This window comes from Rhinatrema bivittatum, chromosome 17, assembly GCF_901001135.1.
Source record: "Rhinatrema bivittatum chromosome 17, aRhiBiv1.1, whole genome shotgun sequence".
In the NCBI taxonomy this organism is placed as follows: domain Eukaryota; kingdom Metazoa; phylum Chordata; class Amphibia; order Gymnophiona; family Rhinatrematidae; genus Rhinatrema; species Rhinatrema bivittatum.
In genome coordinates, this window is record NC_042631.1 from 24,008,610 (window position 1) to 24,024,495 (window position 15,886).

General features: G+C 44.9%; 1 protein-coding gene across 2 annotated transcripts in view; it reads left to right on the top strand.

Annotated features, from left to right (window-relative positions):
• PDE3B (phosphodiesterase 3B) overlaps positions 1 to 15,886 on the top strand; it is a 429,076-nt gene that overhangs the window by 355,866 nt on the left and 57,324 nt on the right. For both annotated transcript variants that reach the window (XM_029582158.1, XM_029582157.1), the window contains exon 11: positions 1,643 to 1,756. In XM_029582158.1, the coding sequence (XP_029438018.1) occupies positions 1,643 to 1,756 (114 nt within the window). The remainder of the gene's footprint in view (positions 1 to 1,642; positions 1,757 to 15,886) is intronic.

Genomic DNA, 15,886 nt, shown 5'->3' on the forward strand with positions numbered 1-15,886 from the left:
CAGTTTTGGCCCACAAGCCAGAAATGGGCCTGATTTTCAGGATATCCACAATTAATATGCATGAGATGGATTTCCATCTCATGCATATTAATTATATACAAATATATTTTCATATTGTTTAGGGATATCCTCAAAACCAGGCCTCTTTGTGGCTCTTGAGGACCAGAGATGGCCATCTCTAATTTAAAGGGTACTTTTCAAGTGTATGTACATAAGTATATGTGCTTATGTGCTAATCAGTAGGTGCAGACAGTTATGCCTAATCTTTATAAACTGTCTGGCGGGAGCCGCACAGTTTATAAAACACCATGAATTTCTGCCCCATAAGTATAAACATCTGTTTCAGCATCCACATACTTTTCAATTCATAGAACCACATACTTTCTACACACATTTGATAAAAGTATACACACATCTGTTAACACTTGAAATAATTCTAATATGTGCATGTAATAACTATAATTTATATGCAGTGGTTTGTATTTTATATGCAGTGGTTTGTATTTTATAAAGTATGTGTATACTCTGCTTATGAAAATAATTACTTGCATGTGTACTTTAATTACCAGTTTGTGGACACCTCCACCTGTTTACTCTGACCCCTAACACCACCACTTAAACCAGAGCTTCTACCTAAAAACTGTAGACAAAAGACAAGTGTAATTGTATTTCTTCATCTGAAATAGCAAATTTAAAAGCATGCATGGAAGTTGCATGTACACTGCTTACAAAATACTTATGCACATACTTCCAAACCTTGCCCTAAAATGTCCTTGAAACACCCTCCTTTTTACTTCTATAAAAGTATGTGCAAAATGAAATGCATGCATACATCAGACCTTCTGAAAAAGTGCTTACTGTGCACGTATATCCCGCTTTTACACATGCAAACACTGTATAACTTTTTGAAAACTCACCTGCTTTTACTTAGGAAATTTAAATTTCAATGGGAAAAGATTTGTAGGGGGGTTTGATTGCTCCTGCACATAATCACACATTGTGGGGGGGGGGGGGGGTTTATTAATGTAAAAATGTGCTTTTGGGATTCAAAAATCAAAGGGCCAAATATCTATTTGGAGAGAAAAAGCTAGCTGTCAACAAACGGAAAGACATCTAGGGGATCATCTTATTCGAATATGTACCAGGCTTCAATAAAGTGCAATATAAGAAGTTAGCATTTTTCACAGAATAAAAAGCTCAAGGCCAAGGAGGAGAGCTGAAGCTCAAAAGTAATGTGAGAGAATACTTTTTAACTGATGGCGTAGCGAACACTGGAACAGACTTTCAACAAAGATTTTATGAGCAAGAAAAGTGGGATATGCATGGGATAGGAAACAAAGGATCTTAGTGGCAGAGTGAGAGAAAACACCATAGATTGAGAGTAAGATCTGTGACAGCACAGTAAACAGGAGCTAATGGACAAACTGGGTGCACCAAGTGTTCCTTTTCTGCCAACCTCTTCAAACTTCACATGCTTCTGTCTTGAAGCAAAAGTCCATGAAAGGAGTAAGAATTGTAATGAGTATGTAATAGGTAACCATTATATTTTTTTCTATATTCAGAGAGACAGAATAATTATGTATGTAAGCTTTCATAGACCCTTATGTAATAAGTATGTATTTCATGTATACTCTGATTTTAGATCACAATCGTACCCATGCCACGGATGTCCTTCATGCAGTCTGGTACCTAACAACACGGCCAATTCCTGGATTTCCACAAATCCACAGTGATCATGCGACTGAAAGTGACACGGGTATGAATTTATATCATTTTTCCCTTCATTCAGTAAATACAGTTTTGTAGTTAAGTCAAATCAGTGAACAAAATAATTTTACTGATCATTCTGGCAGACCTGATAAAGCTAGAAACGGTTTTTGCTCGAATATCTTTAAAATTGAATATTCAAGGACTTGAAATAAGCAGTTTGTTTGGATTATAACTATTTTGGTCCTGGTTTCTGGCTCATTGATTGAAGATCAGTTGTTTGAAAGATGCCAAATGTATCATCTGCTATGTCTCATGCAGCAAAAGAAACTCAGATAAATGAAGCTGCTGTATTGGCAAAAGAAGACAACAGATCCAGTGACTGAAGTGTTAGGCTAATATTTAATTAAGAAATTAAATATGTCAAAATAATACTACTTTGGACATCTGAACTTTTGAAGATAATACTTCATTTTTATGCTAAGCAATTATAATTGTTAATGGTTCAAACTCCTGACAATTGTTATTGTTAGCATTTTGCAATTAATCTTTATCATACAGTACTATCCACTAGGGCTGATATATAGTACTGACCATAAAACATCAAAGAGTAGAAGGTAGAAATATTATTAAATATTTTTCCATTAATAAGCAGGGCTGAATTAGCAATAATATGCGGATAATGTCATCCAGCGACACCGAATTGACATCTCTCTTAGCTAGCAGAGATTTTTGTTCTTCTGAACATGTGCTGGCATTCCTGCTCAGGCATTGTCTTGTGAACCCCTTCAGTTGATTTTAGAATTAAGTCTAGGAGGTGGGCAGGTATTTAGTAATGGTAATTTATCCTGCTATCAATGGAAAACATCATTTAAGCTAAGCAAATTTGCTTTCTTTCCCATTTATAGTACCTTCCGAAGTCTCTTATGAGAGCTAGCAGGGATGTCTCCTTTATTTTTGCTCAGCTATATAGTCATAGTAAAGCTGTGCTTTTTAGATAATTTTGTATACATGTGATTATCCGAGAACTATGATAATTAAGATTGAAACAGAAAAAGATGATGATGGGGCAGCCCCGCCACAACATACCAGGACAAGAGTGGGCGGGGCTGCCAATAACGGGATGCCCGGGGCCACTCCTTGCCCAGCACCACGTAGTTCATGCCTGCATGCCTCCCCCCCACCTCCCGTTCTCACTGGCCCCTTCCCTCCCCCCGAGCTGTACAGCATTGCCATTTTACTAGCCAGCTGCAATGGTGGTCTGTGCCTTGGTGCTCCGGGTGGTGTCGCGAGGTGGGAAGAGGAAGAGCTTCTTTATGCCGGGCCAAGGTACTGCGCAGGAGCAGGGTGTGGTGCTGGGGTGCAGTTAGATGCCCTTCCCTTTTTCCAGGATGCACCCTAAAAAATGAATGATGCGATATGGTGGCCTGGATGGCCACTGGGATTTCCCAGCATCCGCAGCAGCAGCACAATGTTGTCTGTCCCGGCTGGAGGATTGCTGTGCCAGGGAGGAGTACTCAAGGGGTTTAAACTTAGGAGCTCAGCAATCCCTTCCTCTTGGATTGCTCTTGCCAGCCAGCTGAGCGCACTCCACCCTTCCAGCCTTGTTCCAGTGTTCCTTTGTTCCTGTTATCCCAGGACAAGCAGGATGATAGTCCTCACATATGGGTGACATCATCAGATGGAACCCTGATATGGAAAACTTCTGTCAAAGTTTCTAGAAACCTTTGCCTGGCACAGTGAAGCCACTGAGCATGCCCACCATGCCATGATATTCTCAGCCACAGGGGTCTCCCTTCAGTCTCAATTTTTCTGCGGTGCGGTAAGCATCGCGTAATAGGAGCTCTGAGAGATTTTCCCTCACTTTTTCCTCAAATAAATAAATAAATGTTTTCCATAACTCTCTTCTATATGGACCTTCATGATCTCGATCATATCAGATCGGTTTACAAGGAACAAAGGGAAGTAAAATCGCTAAGAACATTAACAAGAACAGATAACGAGGTAGCAATGGGATAGATAAAGTTACAGTAAAACAGGGTCGAGTGAACTTGGGGTATGACGTAGCTAGGGCTACGACTAGAAGAGGAAACCAGAAAAGATTAACCAAAGGTCAAGTTAACAAATGTAAATAGGAGGGATCTTGAGCCATGAAAGGCGAGGTCTGACAAGTATGTGACTGAAAAGTTATGCCAGTATATCACTTGGGTCTTCCTTTGACATAGTAATCGGTGAGTACTTTTTTTTTAAATCATTTTTCGGTCGATTCCTGTCACCTTCACTCGGTACTCGCAGGTCATCGACCGTTATCCGGCCTATTTTTCAACATGGCCTCCGGATTCAAAAAAATGTCCAAATTGTAACGGAACTATATCGATCACCGACCCGCACAATGTTTGTGTTTTATGCCTGGGATCAGGCCACGATGTCCGGGCTTGTACAACTTGTGCCCAGATGACACCTAAGGGCAGGCGTGCCCGGTTGGATAAAATGGAGGAGCTGTTTCAAAAACTCACTCCATCATCGTTGACATCGTCACCGAAGACATTTCTTACCTCGATGTTTTTCAACAGAGGGTGATAAAGGGCCGATGACCGTCTGTCACCGACCCCATCCGGATCTTCCGTAGCGTCTTCATCGACATCTAAAGAACATCGTGAAAAAAGACGCCATTGGCACCGTTCCGTATCCGGTCCATCGGAGGGAACGACATCCACATCGGCACCAAAGGACATCGAGCCGATGCCGAAGTGAGTCCGGGTACTAGAGCCAACACATCCCTCTGTACCCGAGATACCGAGGCGCTCTCCACCGGGATCTGTGTTAGAGACAGTGCCACCACGTTCAGTCATGGAAGAGCCAGTAGCGCCAGTCTTACCTTCGCTGTGATAGTGGACCCAGTCCCAGTCTCCAGGGAAGAAGTGACTTTCATGGTCCAGCAGGCCATCGTTGAGGCGTTCCAAAAATTCCAGCCTCCTTCCATGCCAGCACCGACACCGGCATCGACACCAGAACTGTCGATTTTTCAACCCCTACTGAATAAAATAGATGCATTACTCTGAGCTTTTCTGGCACCGACACCGGTGACGCCGACAGCTCCCCCGACGCTACCATCGACACCATCGATGCCAAAACATCTGCCGATGATTCCTTCAATTCCAATACCAGGCTCATCGGAGGAAGATGGGAGAGACTCAGATTCCGTCTCTGGGCCATTGGGTCTTCAACACTTCCGGGCACCGACATTACCTTCGATGCCTTTCACTGATCCATCGATGCCTTCGCAACCCGGTCCATCGGGTGATGCTGGCCATCTATTGCCATCGAGACCTTTTGATTCCCCATCGATGCCTTTGCTGCCTCCTCTAATACTAAAGCAGATTCCAACTCAACCATCGAAGTCTGCTTCTAAGACAAAACATCACCAACAAAAGCATAAACCAGGTTCTTCTGAGGAACATTACATCCTCCCAAGGACTGTATTGAGGTTGATAGACACTGACACTGATACAGATGATTTAGAGTCAGAGCCTTCTCCACCAGAAGAGAGGAGGAAGTCCCATCCTGAGGATTTGTCATTTGCAAATTTCATAAAGGAAATGGCAGATACAATTCATTTTTAATTGCTTACCGAAGAAGATACAAGACACAAGACTTTTGAAGTGTTGCAGTTTGTGGATGCACCAAAGGAGGCAATACCCATTCATGAAGTGCTTCTAGAGCTACAGCATCGATTATGAGAACATCCTTGCTCTGTACCGGCTGTAAACAGAACAGACACAACATATCCCAGGTTTCCAAAAACCGCAATTGCCACACCACTCAGTGGTAGTCGAATCGGCTCAGAAAAAAAGCCAGAAACAAAAACCACCCTCTTCTAGCCCACCAGGAAAAGAACAGAAGTGTTTAGATGGCCTAGGAAAAAAGGTTTTTCAAGGATCCATGCTGGTATCTAGAATTGCAGCATACCAGCTTTACATGACGCAATATCAAAGAAACTTGTGAAAACAAGTTCAGGATGTTATCGATAACCTTCCTCAACAACAGGCACTAAATACTCTTATTGCCAAAGGCCTGGAATCTGGCAAACACGAGGTACGGGCAGCTTATGACTCATTTGAGACATCCGCCCGTCTATCAGCAGCTGGAATCAATGCACGTAGGTGGGCTTGGCTCAAGGCTTCGGACCTCAGATTAGAAGTCCAAGAGAGACTGGCGGATCTTCCATGTACTGGAGACAATCTCTTTGGAGAACAAATTCAGGATGTTGTCTCACAACTCAAAGACCATCCTGATACACTCTGTCAGCTCTCCAAGTTACCATCTGATCAGCCTTCCTCCATTTGAAAAAGTAATAGAAGAGATACCAGAAGGCCTTTCTATAGACCTAGAAAGTACTACTCACCTGCTACTTCAGCGCGTTCTTACCGTCCACCGCAAAGAGGTCGTACACACCAACCAAAGCAAACAAAAACCCACTTTTCGATATTGGTAATGATGTTTCCCCACGACAAATCGAAGGTACTTGCGATGTTGTCTGGAAATGGGTATGTGTGCATAAGCGTCTGGCTCTGTTCTCTAGTTCTTCAAATCTTCCCGTTGAAGCAATGGAAGAATGGTTCCCAGGGATACCAGACTGGTCTGGATACCAGACTGGTCCAGCAGCTGGCGTTTGAAATACATCAAGAGAACAGAAGCCTCTCCACCAATCCTATGCCCCACTTTACCAGTAGGAGGTCGACTCCATCATTTCAAACACCAATGGAGTATCATTACCAAAGATACCGCCTCAAATTCAAAACAATACCCCTGCAGTCTCCACCCAACACATTTTGGACAAGAACTGTCATCACATCTCAGCTTCAAGTAGAACTCTCAACTCTGCTGACCACCAGGGCTATCGAACCAGTTCCCTGGTCTCAGCAAGGCAAAGGGTTCTATTCCCGCTATTTTCCAATTCCAAAGAAAACAGGCAGCCTCTGCCCTATGTTAGACCTCTACAATCTCAACAAAAAGAAAAATTTTGGATGGTATCCCTGGGAACCATTCTTCCATTGCTTCAACGGGAAGATTTGAAGAACTAGAGAACAGAGCCAGACGCTTATGCACACATACCCATTTCCAGACAACATCGCAAGTACCTTCGATTTGTCGTGGGGAAACATCATTACCAATATCGAGTCCTGCCATTTGGACTCGCCTCTGCACCTCTATTATTCACAAAATGTCTAGCAGTAGCTGCTGCACATCTAAGAAAAACCAGCATTCGTGTTCTTCCCTACCCAGATGACTGGTTAATCAGAAGTCCATCTAGGCAGGGAGCTCTGTCTGCCTTAAAAAGCACAATTTATGTTATTTATTTATTTATTTAATTTAAATCTTTTCTATACTGTCGTTTGGAGGATAAGACTGTTGCACTACCTGGGCTTTCTAATCAACTATTAAACATCCCACATCAAGCCGTCTCAGCTCCTCACTTTCATCGGAACAGACCTCGACACCACAGTGGCTAAAGCTTTTCTTCCAAACGACCGTGCCAACAATCTAGCACACTTGGCAAACTCACTAATCCACTGCCAGTTCACCTCTGCCCATCAACTTCTAATATTACTAGGACACATGGCCTCTACAGTGCTTGGTACCCCTATGGTGAAGTTAGCCATGAGAAAAACTCAATGGACTTTGAAATCTCAATGGTTCCAAGCTTTCCAACCACTGTCATACACAGTTCCACTCACCCAAATATTACGTCTTTCGCTCTATTGGTGGACGAATCAAGCTGCCTTAAAAGCAGGCCTCCCTTTCCAGCAATTAATTCTGCAAGTCATCTTAACGACAGATGCCTCCAATTTGGGATGGGGAGCACACGTCAACAGCCTTCAAACACAAGGGATGTGGACTACGCTCGAAAAGAGTTGTCAGATAAACTTCTTGGAACTTCAAGAAATGCGTTATACCCTGTATGCTTTCAAAGACTGCCTCTCCAACAAGACTGTGCTGATACAAACGTACAACACAGTAGCAATGTGGTACATAAACAAACAGGGAGGCACGGGCTCTTATCTACTCTGTCAAGAAGCAGTGCAGATTTGGGCCTGGGCTCTCCAACACTCTTGTATGCCTGCAAGATAAGTTGCTCAGAGATGCACAAACATCCTAGCAGACTATCTCAGTCGGCGTTTCCATTCCCACGAATGGTCTCTGGATCCCTGGGTAGCGAGCAAAAACTTTCAACGCTGGGGTCGCCCAACCATAGACCTCTTTGCATCCAAACTGAATCACAAAGTGGAAAGATTCTGCTCCCTCCACGGCCATCGACAAACGTTCCCCATGGACGCCTTTGCTCGCCCCTGGAACACAGGACTTCTGTATGCGTATCCTCCTATTCCGCTTATATCCAAAACTGGTGAAGCTACAACAGGACAAAGGATCAATGATCCTCATAGCCCCGTACTGGCCTCAACAAGTATGGTTTCCCATACTCCTGGACCTCTCGATCAGAGAACCAGTTAGCCTGGGCACAACACCCACTCTCATAACTCAGAATCAGGGCAAGTTGCGTCATCCCAACCTGCCAACTCTTGCCCTGACAGCTTGGATGTTGAAAGCTTAATTCTGCAACTACTTAATCTTTCTACTCAAGTCTCTAAAGTTCTCGTAGCTTCACGAAAGCCTTCCACACGTAAATCTTACCACTTTAAGTGGACAAAATTTACCAAGTGGTGCACACAAAAAGGTTTTGACCCTTTCTCTTGCCCCACTCTTTCTTTATTGGATTACCTGTGCCACCTTTCGGATTCTGGTCTACAGACATCCTTACAGAGGATAAGAGTCATAGCGGCATACCACAAGGGAATAGGGGATGCGCCAATAACAGCGCAACCCCTAGTGAGTCGGTTTATGAGAGGCTTACTCCACCTTAAACCTCCCATTCGACCACCGGTTACTGAATGGGATCTTAATTTAGTGCTAATGAGACTCATGTGATCCCCGTTTGAGCCTCTGCACTCCTGCGATGATACACTTCTTACATGGAAAGTACTTTTCCTAGTAGCCATTACATCTGCAAGGAGGGTCAGTGAGTTGCAAGCTGTTGTCACGTACTCATCCTATATAAGGTTCTTACATAACCGGGTAGTCCTTCACACTCACCCCAAATTCCTACCAAAAGTGGTAACGGATTTTCACCTCAATAGATCCATAGTCTTGCCTACTTTCTTTCTAAGGCCACACTCTAACCAGGGAGAGAGCGTTTTACACACCTTAGATTGTAAACGTGCGCTAGCTTTTTGCCTGAACCGCACGGCAGTCCATAGAAAAACAACCCAACTCTGTTTCTTTTGACAAAATGTAAACCAGGAGTTGCATTGGGAAAACAAACTCTCTCCAACTGGCTAGCAGACTGTATCGAATTCTGCTATAAAAAAGCAGGCATTCCTCTCCAGGGGCGAGTAAAAGCGCAATCAGTAAGGGCTATGTCCACATCAGTAGCACACTATCGTTCAGTGTCTATTGCTGATATCTGTAAAGCTGCAACTTGGAGTTCTCTTCACACCTTTGCAGCACATTACTGTTTGGACAAGGAAGGAGGACAAGATTCAGCCTTTGGACAATCGGTATTATATTGGAAATAAGTTGTTTAAGAAAAACTCCTTCTACATCCATCCTACTGTGATTTCAGGCTGCCTCATTTTTTCTAACATTACACCCGTTGTTGTGCTTGTTGCACAAGTTGTATGCTGTTGGTCCGATACAAGAATAACTCAACCTGTAGCTTGCTAATCACCCATATGTGAGGACTATCATCCTGCTTGTCCTGGGATAAAGCAAAATTGCTTACCTTGTAATAGGTGTTATCCCAGGACAGCAGGATATATAGTCCTCGCGAAACCCACCCGCCACCCCGCGGAGTTGGGTCCGCTATGTTTTATTATTTTATTTTTTCGCTCCCACTTTCTGCTACAAACGAGACTGAAGGGAGACCCCTGTGGCTGAGAATATCATGGCATGCTGGGCATGCTCAGTGGCTTCACTGTGCCAGTCAAAAGTTTCTAGAAACTTTGACAGTTTTCCATATCAGGGCTCCATGTGATGAATGTCACCCATATGTGAGGACTACATCCTGCTGTCCTGGGATAACACCTATTACAAGGTAAGCAATTTTGCTTTCTGTAATTTAGCTATTGTTTCAATGACTATGTCGCAGCGGGTGTCTGAGCCTCTAGGAGGTGGAGTTTGTTTTGCTGGGGTGTTGTAGGAGTCCTGGGCCACCCATCCTTCTGAAACACAGCAGGTCTAAGCAAACTGGAGGGAATTCAAGATGAAATGCTAGAAATGGAGAAGGATTGGGTGGCAGGAGGAATCAGCAAATTAGTGAATGAAGTTTGTGCACAAGTATTTTCAAAGCAGTACACACACCTAGAGGTTGATTTTTAAAAGCACCGCTTGCAAAAAAACCTCCTACATACATACGTGTGTGCGCGAGAAACACAGATTTAAAAACACGAAGATCACGCGTATATACCTATGTGTGCGTCAGATGTAAGAGGGAGGAAAAGGGGCAGGGCGTGAGCATAGCATGGGCATTCTGGGGCGAGACCATGAGTTATGCATGTGACTCCATATTTTAAAAGCTGAGACTGTAGCAAAGCATCGGCTTTTTATCCATAAAACTTTACTGCTGCTCCAGACGAGGAGCAAGTTTGTAGATTTCGAGTTTTATGTCTTACAGGACAGGGTGAGGGGTCTGGGTCAACTGGGGGGTGTGCAGCATCAAGACATCAATATTAACAGGGCAAACTGGTGGACTAATTAGAAAAACTGGATTGTCCCTCATGTGAGCATATTGTAAAATCTTCCTAAATTTGCGCATAAAAGCCGGCAAAGTCCTAAGAAAGATGCGAAGTACATTTTCTCGAGCAGCCTCTTAAGATTAGGCACATACGTACACACGGGAGGTGTATTTTAAAACATTCGTGCAGCGTCTTTCCACTCGCACCCTGATACGCAGGTGAATGGGCACATGCATGCTTATTTTAAAAATAGGCTGATACTTCATAAAATACCTATTTAAGCATTTAATTACAATGTTTGCACATTGTCCATTCTTTTGCGTATAAAATATTTAAATTTCATTAATTATTTATATACCACACCAATCAGTCTAAACATTTGTGGTAAACTGCCTTGGGCAGCTGTATTAAATATCAAATACAGTTCTTGGGCAACCGTTAGAAATATGTGTGCGTCCTGAATAAAACACACATACTTTCAGAGCAGAAAACGTGGTATTTTATCAACTGGGAGCTTCTTCCCCAAAAATTATAAAATACTAGCATTAATCTCGGTGCATCCACTTGCATGTGCAAATGCTGCACTGCAGATGGGTTTGAAAGTTAAGGCTTCAAAAAGTTCATTTTCAAAAGGTTTATGTATTTAAAAAGTGGCATATATGCAAGTAATTAGGCTCTACGTGTGTATTACGTACTTATGTATTTCTAAAGTATGTAATAACATATTTTGGACTTTTATACTTTGCATGCACATATATGCATGTAAAAAAGCAGTAGTGTGGGGAGTTCCTGGGTGAGCACTAGCAGTTTTGTGCATAAGTTGCTATTTTAAAAGACACGCATACATTTACCAACTTATACAATAAATATGCAGTACGTCAGTTATTTTGTGCATAATACAGACTGGGTAGAAGGTTTGGGTGAACTGTGGGGAAATCAGGCTGAAGATCCAGGAGGGTCTCAATGATCTGGGGAAGGCCTGGGCAAAACTGGTGGACTGAACAAGTAAAACTGGTAATTTAATCGGCATAAGTTGGTGTGTTTTATAACACACGTAAGTGCATAAATCAGGACTTACTCAAATAAGTCCTGTTTAACTTTCATAATGTATAAACGCACATACATTATTAAAATAGGTTGTAAAGTATGCACATTCAATGCATTTATATACATAGCTTCAATGCAGTACATGTATTTGTGCAGAAGCCTCATGTATATGTTGCAGGGTAGAGATATGTGTATATTTTATTACGTGCATGTATAATATACATGCATTATATGCATGCATATGTGGTTGTGCGTAAATGCATTATAATTTATGCTGCCACGCACAGTTTGAAGGCTAGCCTCCCTGCTTGTGCCTGAGGTAATGGAAAGTGAAATGGACGTGCCCAGAGATCTAATCCTGCTTTTCCCCACTGATGCTCTATTGTCGTCTCCTCCAGGCATAGATGATCTAGAAAAACAAAATATATTATTATTGTTATAGAAAATGCACCTTGTATCTTTTCAAAGATGACTAGGCATGGATATTTATCTCACAGGACAAGCAGGATGGTAGTCCTCACATATGGGTGACATCATCAGGATGGAGCCCAATCACGCAACACTTTTGTCAAAGTTTCTAGAACTTTGACTGTCACCTACTGGGTATGCCCAGCATGGCACTAACCCTGCATCCAGCAGGGGTCCCCCCTTCAGTCTCTTTTTTTCTGCGCAGCAGTAGCCACGTGGGTTAAGGAGCTCTCTAGAGATTTCTGACAGGAATTTTCCTCACGGAACTTCTTTCAAAATTTTCAAAATATTCTACCCCATAGGGGTCCCCCTATTGATATCCATACTCCGCGGTTGAAAAGTAAGGCTTTACCTTCATTTGCGATCGATTCCCGTCAAGTTTTCCCTTCAGGGCCTACTGGCCATCGACCGCACCGCGGCTAAATTTTTGTCGAAGTCATGCCGTCAGGTTTTCGTCGGTGCCCCGACTGTCCTCGAACAATGTCCATCTCAGACCCGCATAGAGTTTGCATATTGTGTTTGGGGTCCAACCATGATATGCTAACTTGCCCGCTCAGAAAAGATGGGGGTTTTGACTGAAAGAGAAACTCCGACTCCATCAACTGCTTCAACTTCGTCTGAGCCGGTGCCTTCGACCTCTCGCCAGCAGCGAGACACCGGTGCTTCCCGACCGGCATAGACTACTCCAAAGGTGTTGACTTGTTCCTCATCGCCTCAGGAGAAGGACCGAGGACAACATCGTGAAAAGAGTCGACACCGTCATCGGAAGGCTCAGTCTGCTGACCCAGGCAAGGCATTGGCATCGACAGAGCCACCGATAAAGAAATCCTGTCCTGAGAAGGCCCCAGCCTCCTCTGTGACTGGGTCACCGAGGTGTTCCCCACCTTCATTGTGCCGGGAGCCGCGACTCCATTTTCACTGGTGGACCCTCCGGCTACGCCACTGTTGCCTCCTACTCCGGAGCCGGGGTTCCACGCCCCAGGCTTCCGCGAGAAATTGGATTGGATGATCCAAGAGGCCATCGGTAAGGCACTGCAGGGCTTTCAACCTCCATCGGAACCGATGCAGATGCCAGCCCCAGTCACCGACCCGATTCCCAAGGCGCTCGCACCGCTGCTCGGCAGGTTGGATGCGTTGATCGGTGCTCTTCCCCCACTGGAACTGAGGATGTCCACCGCCTTCCAAACAGATACCTTTGTGATCGAAGGATGAAGAAATACCGATATCCATACAGTCGCCTGGGATCTTGCCACAGACTCATCCATCGATGTCGCCGGTTCCATCTGTGCCTATGCCTCCATCGGTACCGCCGTCGGTGCCTCCATCGATGCCGTCGAATCCTCGGCCTGGTCCGTCGGGAACAGCACCATTATTCCCCTCTGGAGATCCTATGGGAGCTTGTGATCAACCTTGGACCGATGATTCTTCCCAGGATACTGATGGCTCTGAAGGTAAGTCATCTCCCCCTGAGGAGAGAAGACATTCTCCTCCAGAGGACTTGTCCTTTATTAATTTTATTAAAGAAATATCTGAGGCAATTCCATTTCAGTTTCAGACAGAAGAGGACTCAAGGCACAAGATGCTGGAAGTACTCCAGTTTCTTGATGCCCCAAAGGAAATCGTCTATTCCTATTCATGAAATCCTAATTGACCTACTGAAAAGGAATTGGGAGCACCCAGGCTCGGTACCACCTGTCAGCCGAAAGACAGATGCCACCTACCTCGTCCAGGCAGCCCCTGGGTTTCAAAAAACACATTTGGGTCACCATTCTGTGGTTGTGGAGTCAGCCCAGGGAAAGAACAGAGGTTGTGGAGAACAGAGGCTGTGGAGTCAGTCCAGGGAAAGAACAGAGTTCCCTGGATGCTTTTGGCAGGCGTGTCTTACATGGCTCAATGCTCATTTCTCATATATATGACCCAGTATAACTGGTAGGAAACTATAACAGGGACATGTATAACAGGGACCTGTTCAAAAAGATCCAAGATTTCTCTGAATCTTTACCAGAACAATTCCAGGATCCACTTATTGCTCTGGCTCAGAAAGGCCTAGATGATGGCAAGCATGAGGTCAGCGCGGCCTATGATATTTTTGACACTGCCTCCAGAGTGTCTGCAGCGGGGATTAGTGCAAGAAGGTGGGCCTGACTGAAGTCCTCAGACCTAAGGCCAGAGGTGCAGGACCGGTTAGCAGACCTACCCTGCGCTGGAGATAATCTCTTCGGGGACAAAATCCAGGAAACAGTAGCACAGCTAAAGGACCACCATGAAACGCTCTGCCAGCTTTCCTCAGTACCTTTTGATTTCCCGTCCACTTCTAAGAGGACATTCCGAAGGGACTCTAAGCGACCGTCTTTCAAGCCATGGAGATATTATCCTCCTGCCGCTCGAGGACGTCCTTCCAGGCCGTACCAGAAGGGTCAGCCCAGGCAAGTCCGACCTCAGAAGACCCAGCCAGCCCCTCAACCGGGCCCAGCTGCTGGATTTTGACTCCTCGCTGGAGAGCATAAGCCAACCTCCTCTACCGTCCGTACCAGTCGGCGGTCGACTGTGCCATTTTACCAACATATGGCACACGATCACTTCAGACCAGTGGGTACTTACTGTACTGACCCAAGGCTACCACCTCAACTTCTTCACTGTACCGGAAGACTCCCCACCTCGGTCGACGTGGGGTACATCCGACCACTCCTCTCTTCTGGAAGAGGAGGTATCAACCCTCCTGAAATCCCGGGCAGTAGAATCAGTGTCGCTCTCCCGGCAGGGGTTCTATTCCCGGAATTTCCTCATCCCAAAAAAGTCAGGAGGCATTCGTCCAGTACTGGACCTGCGTGCCTTAAACAAATATCTTCAGGGGGAAAAGTTCAGGATGGGGACCTTGGGTTCTCTACTGCCTCTTCTACAAAGAGGAAATTTGTAGATCTAGAGAGCAAAGCCAGACGCGTATACACACATCTCGATCACTCCGTCCCATCGCAAATTCCTTCGTTTTCTGGCCGGCCCCCGGCATTTTCAGTACCGGGTACTGCCATTTGGCCTGTCATCCCCTCTTCGAGTCTTCACCAAATGCCTCGTAGTGGTCACGGCCTACCTGATATGTCAGGGCATCCATTTCTACCCTTATCTCGACGATTGGCTGATAAGGGCTTCGACTCAGACGTAAGGAGGCTAATGCATCCCTCTAACAATCCATACGTTGCTGTCTCTCGGGTTTCTGATCAACTACCCCAAGTCCAGCCTAGTTCCATCTCAAGCCCTATCCTTCATAGGAGCCGACCTGGACACCATGCAGGGAAAAGCATTCCTCCCTCAGGATCGAGCTTGTACTCTCATATCCCTCGCACACTGTCTACAGAATCGGCTTTATTAGACAGCTCGTCATTTTCTCATTTTGCTGGGCCACATGGTGTCCACTATGCATGTTACTCCAATGACACGCCTCGCCATGAGAGTCATGCAGTGGACTCTAAAGTCCCAGTGGACTCATGCTTACCAGCCAATTTCCAGCATTGTCCACGTTACCAAGCAGCTCCTCCTGTCACTGGCCTGGTGGATGCAGCTCTCCAACCTCCTTCAAGGCCTTTCCTTTCAGGTTCCAGAGCCTCAAATTGTCCTAACCAGATACCTGCAACCTAGGTTGGGGGTGCTCATGTCGACGGCCTCCAGACTCAGGGAACCTGGTCTCCAGAGGAAGCCAAACATCAGATAAATTTCTTGGAACTTCGAGTAATCAGATATGCCCTCAGAGTCTTTCAAGATTGCCTCTCAAACAAGACCATCCAAATTTTAACCGACAACCAGGTAGTGATGTGGTTCATCAACAAGCAAGGAGAACAGGCTCCTACCTTCTGTGTCAGGAAGCTGCACAGATATGG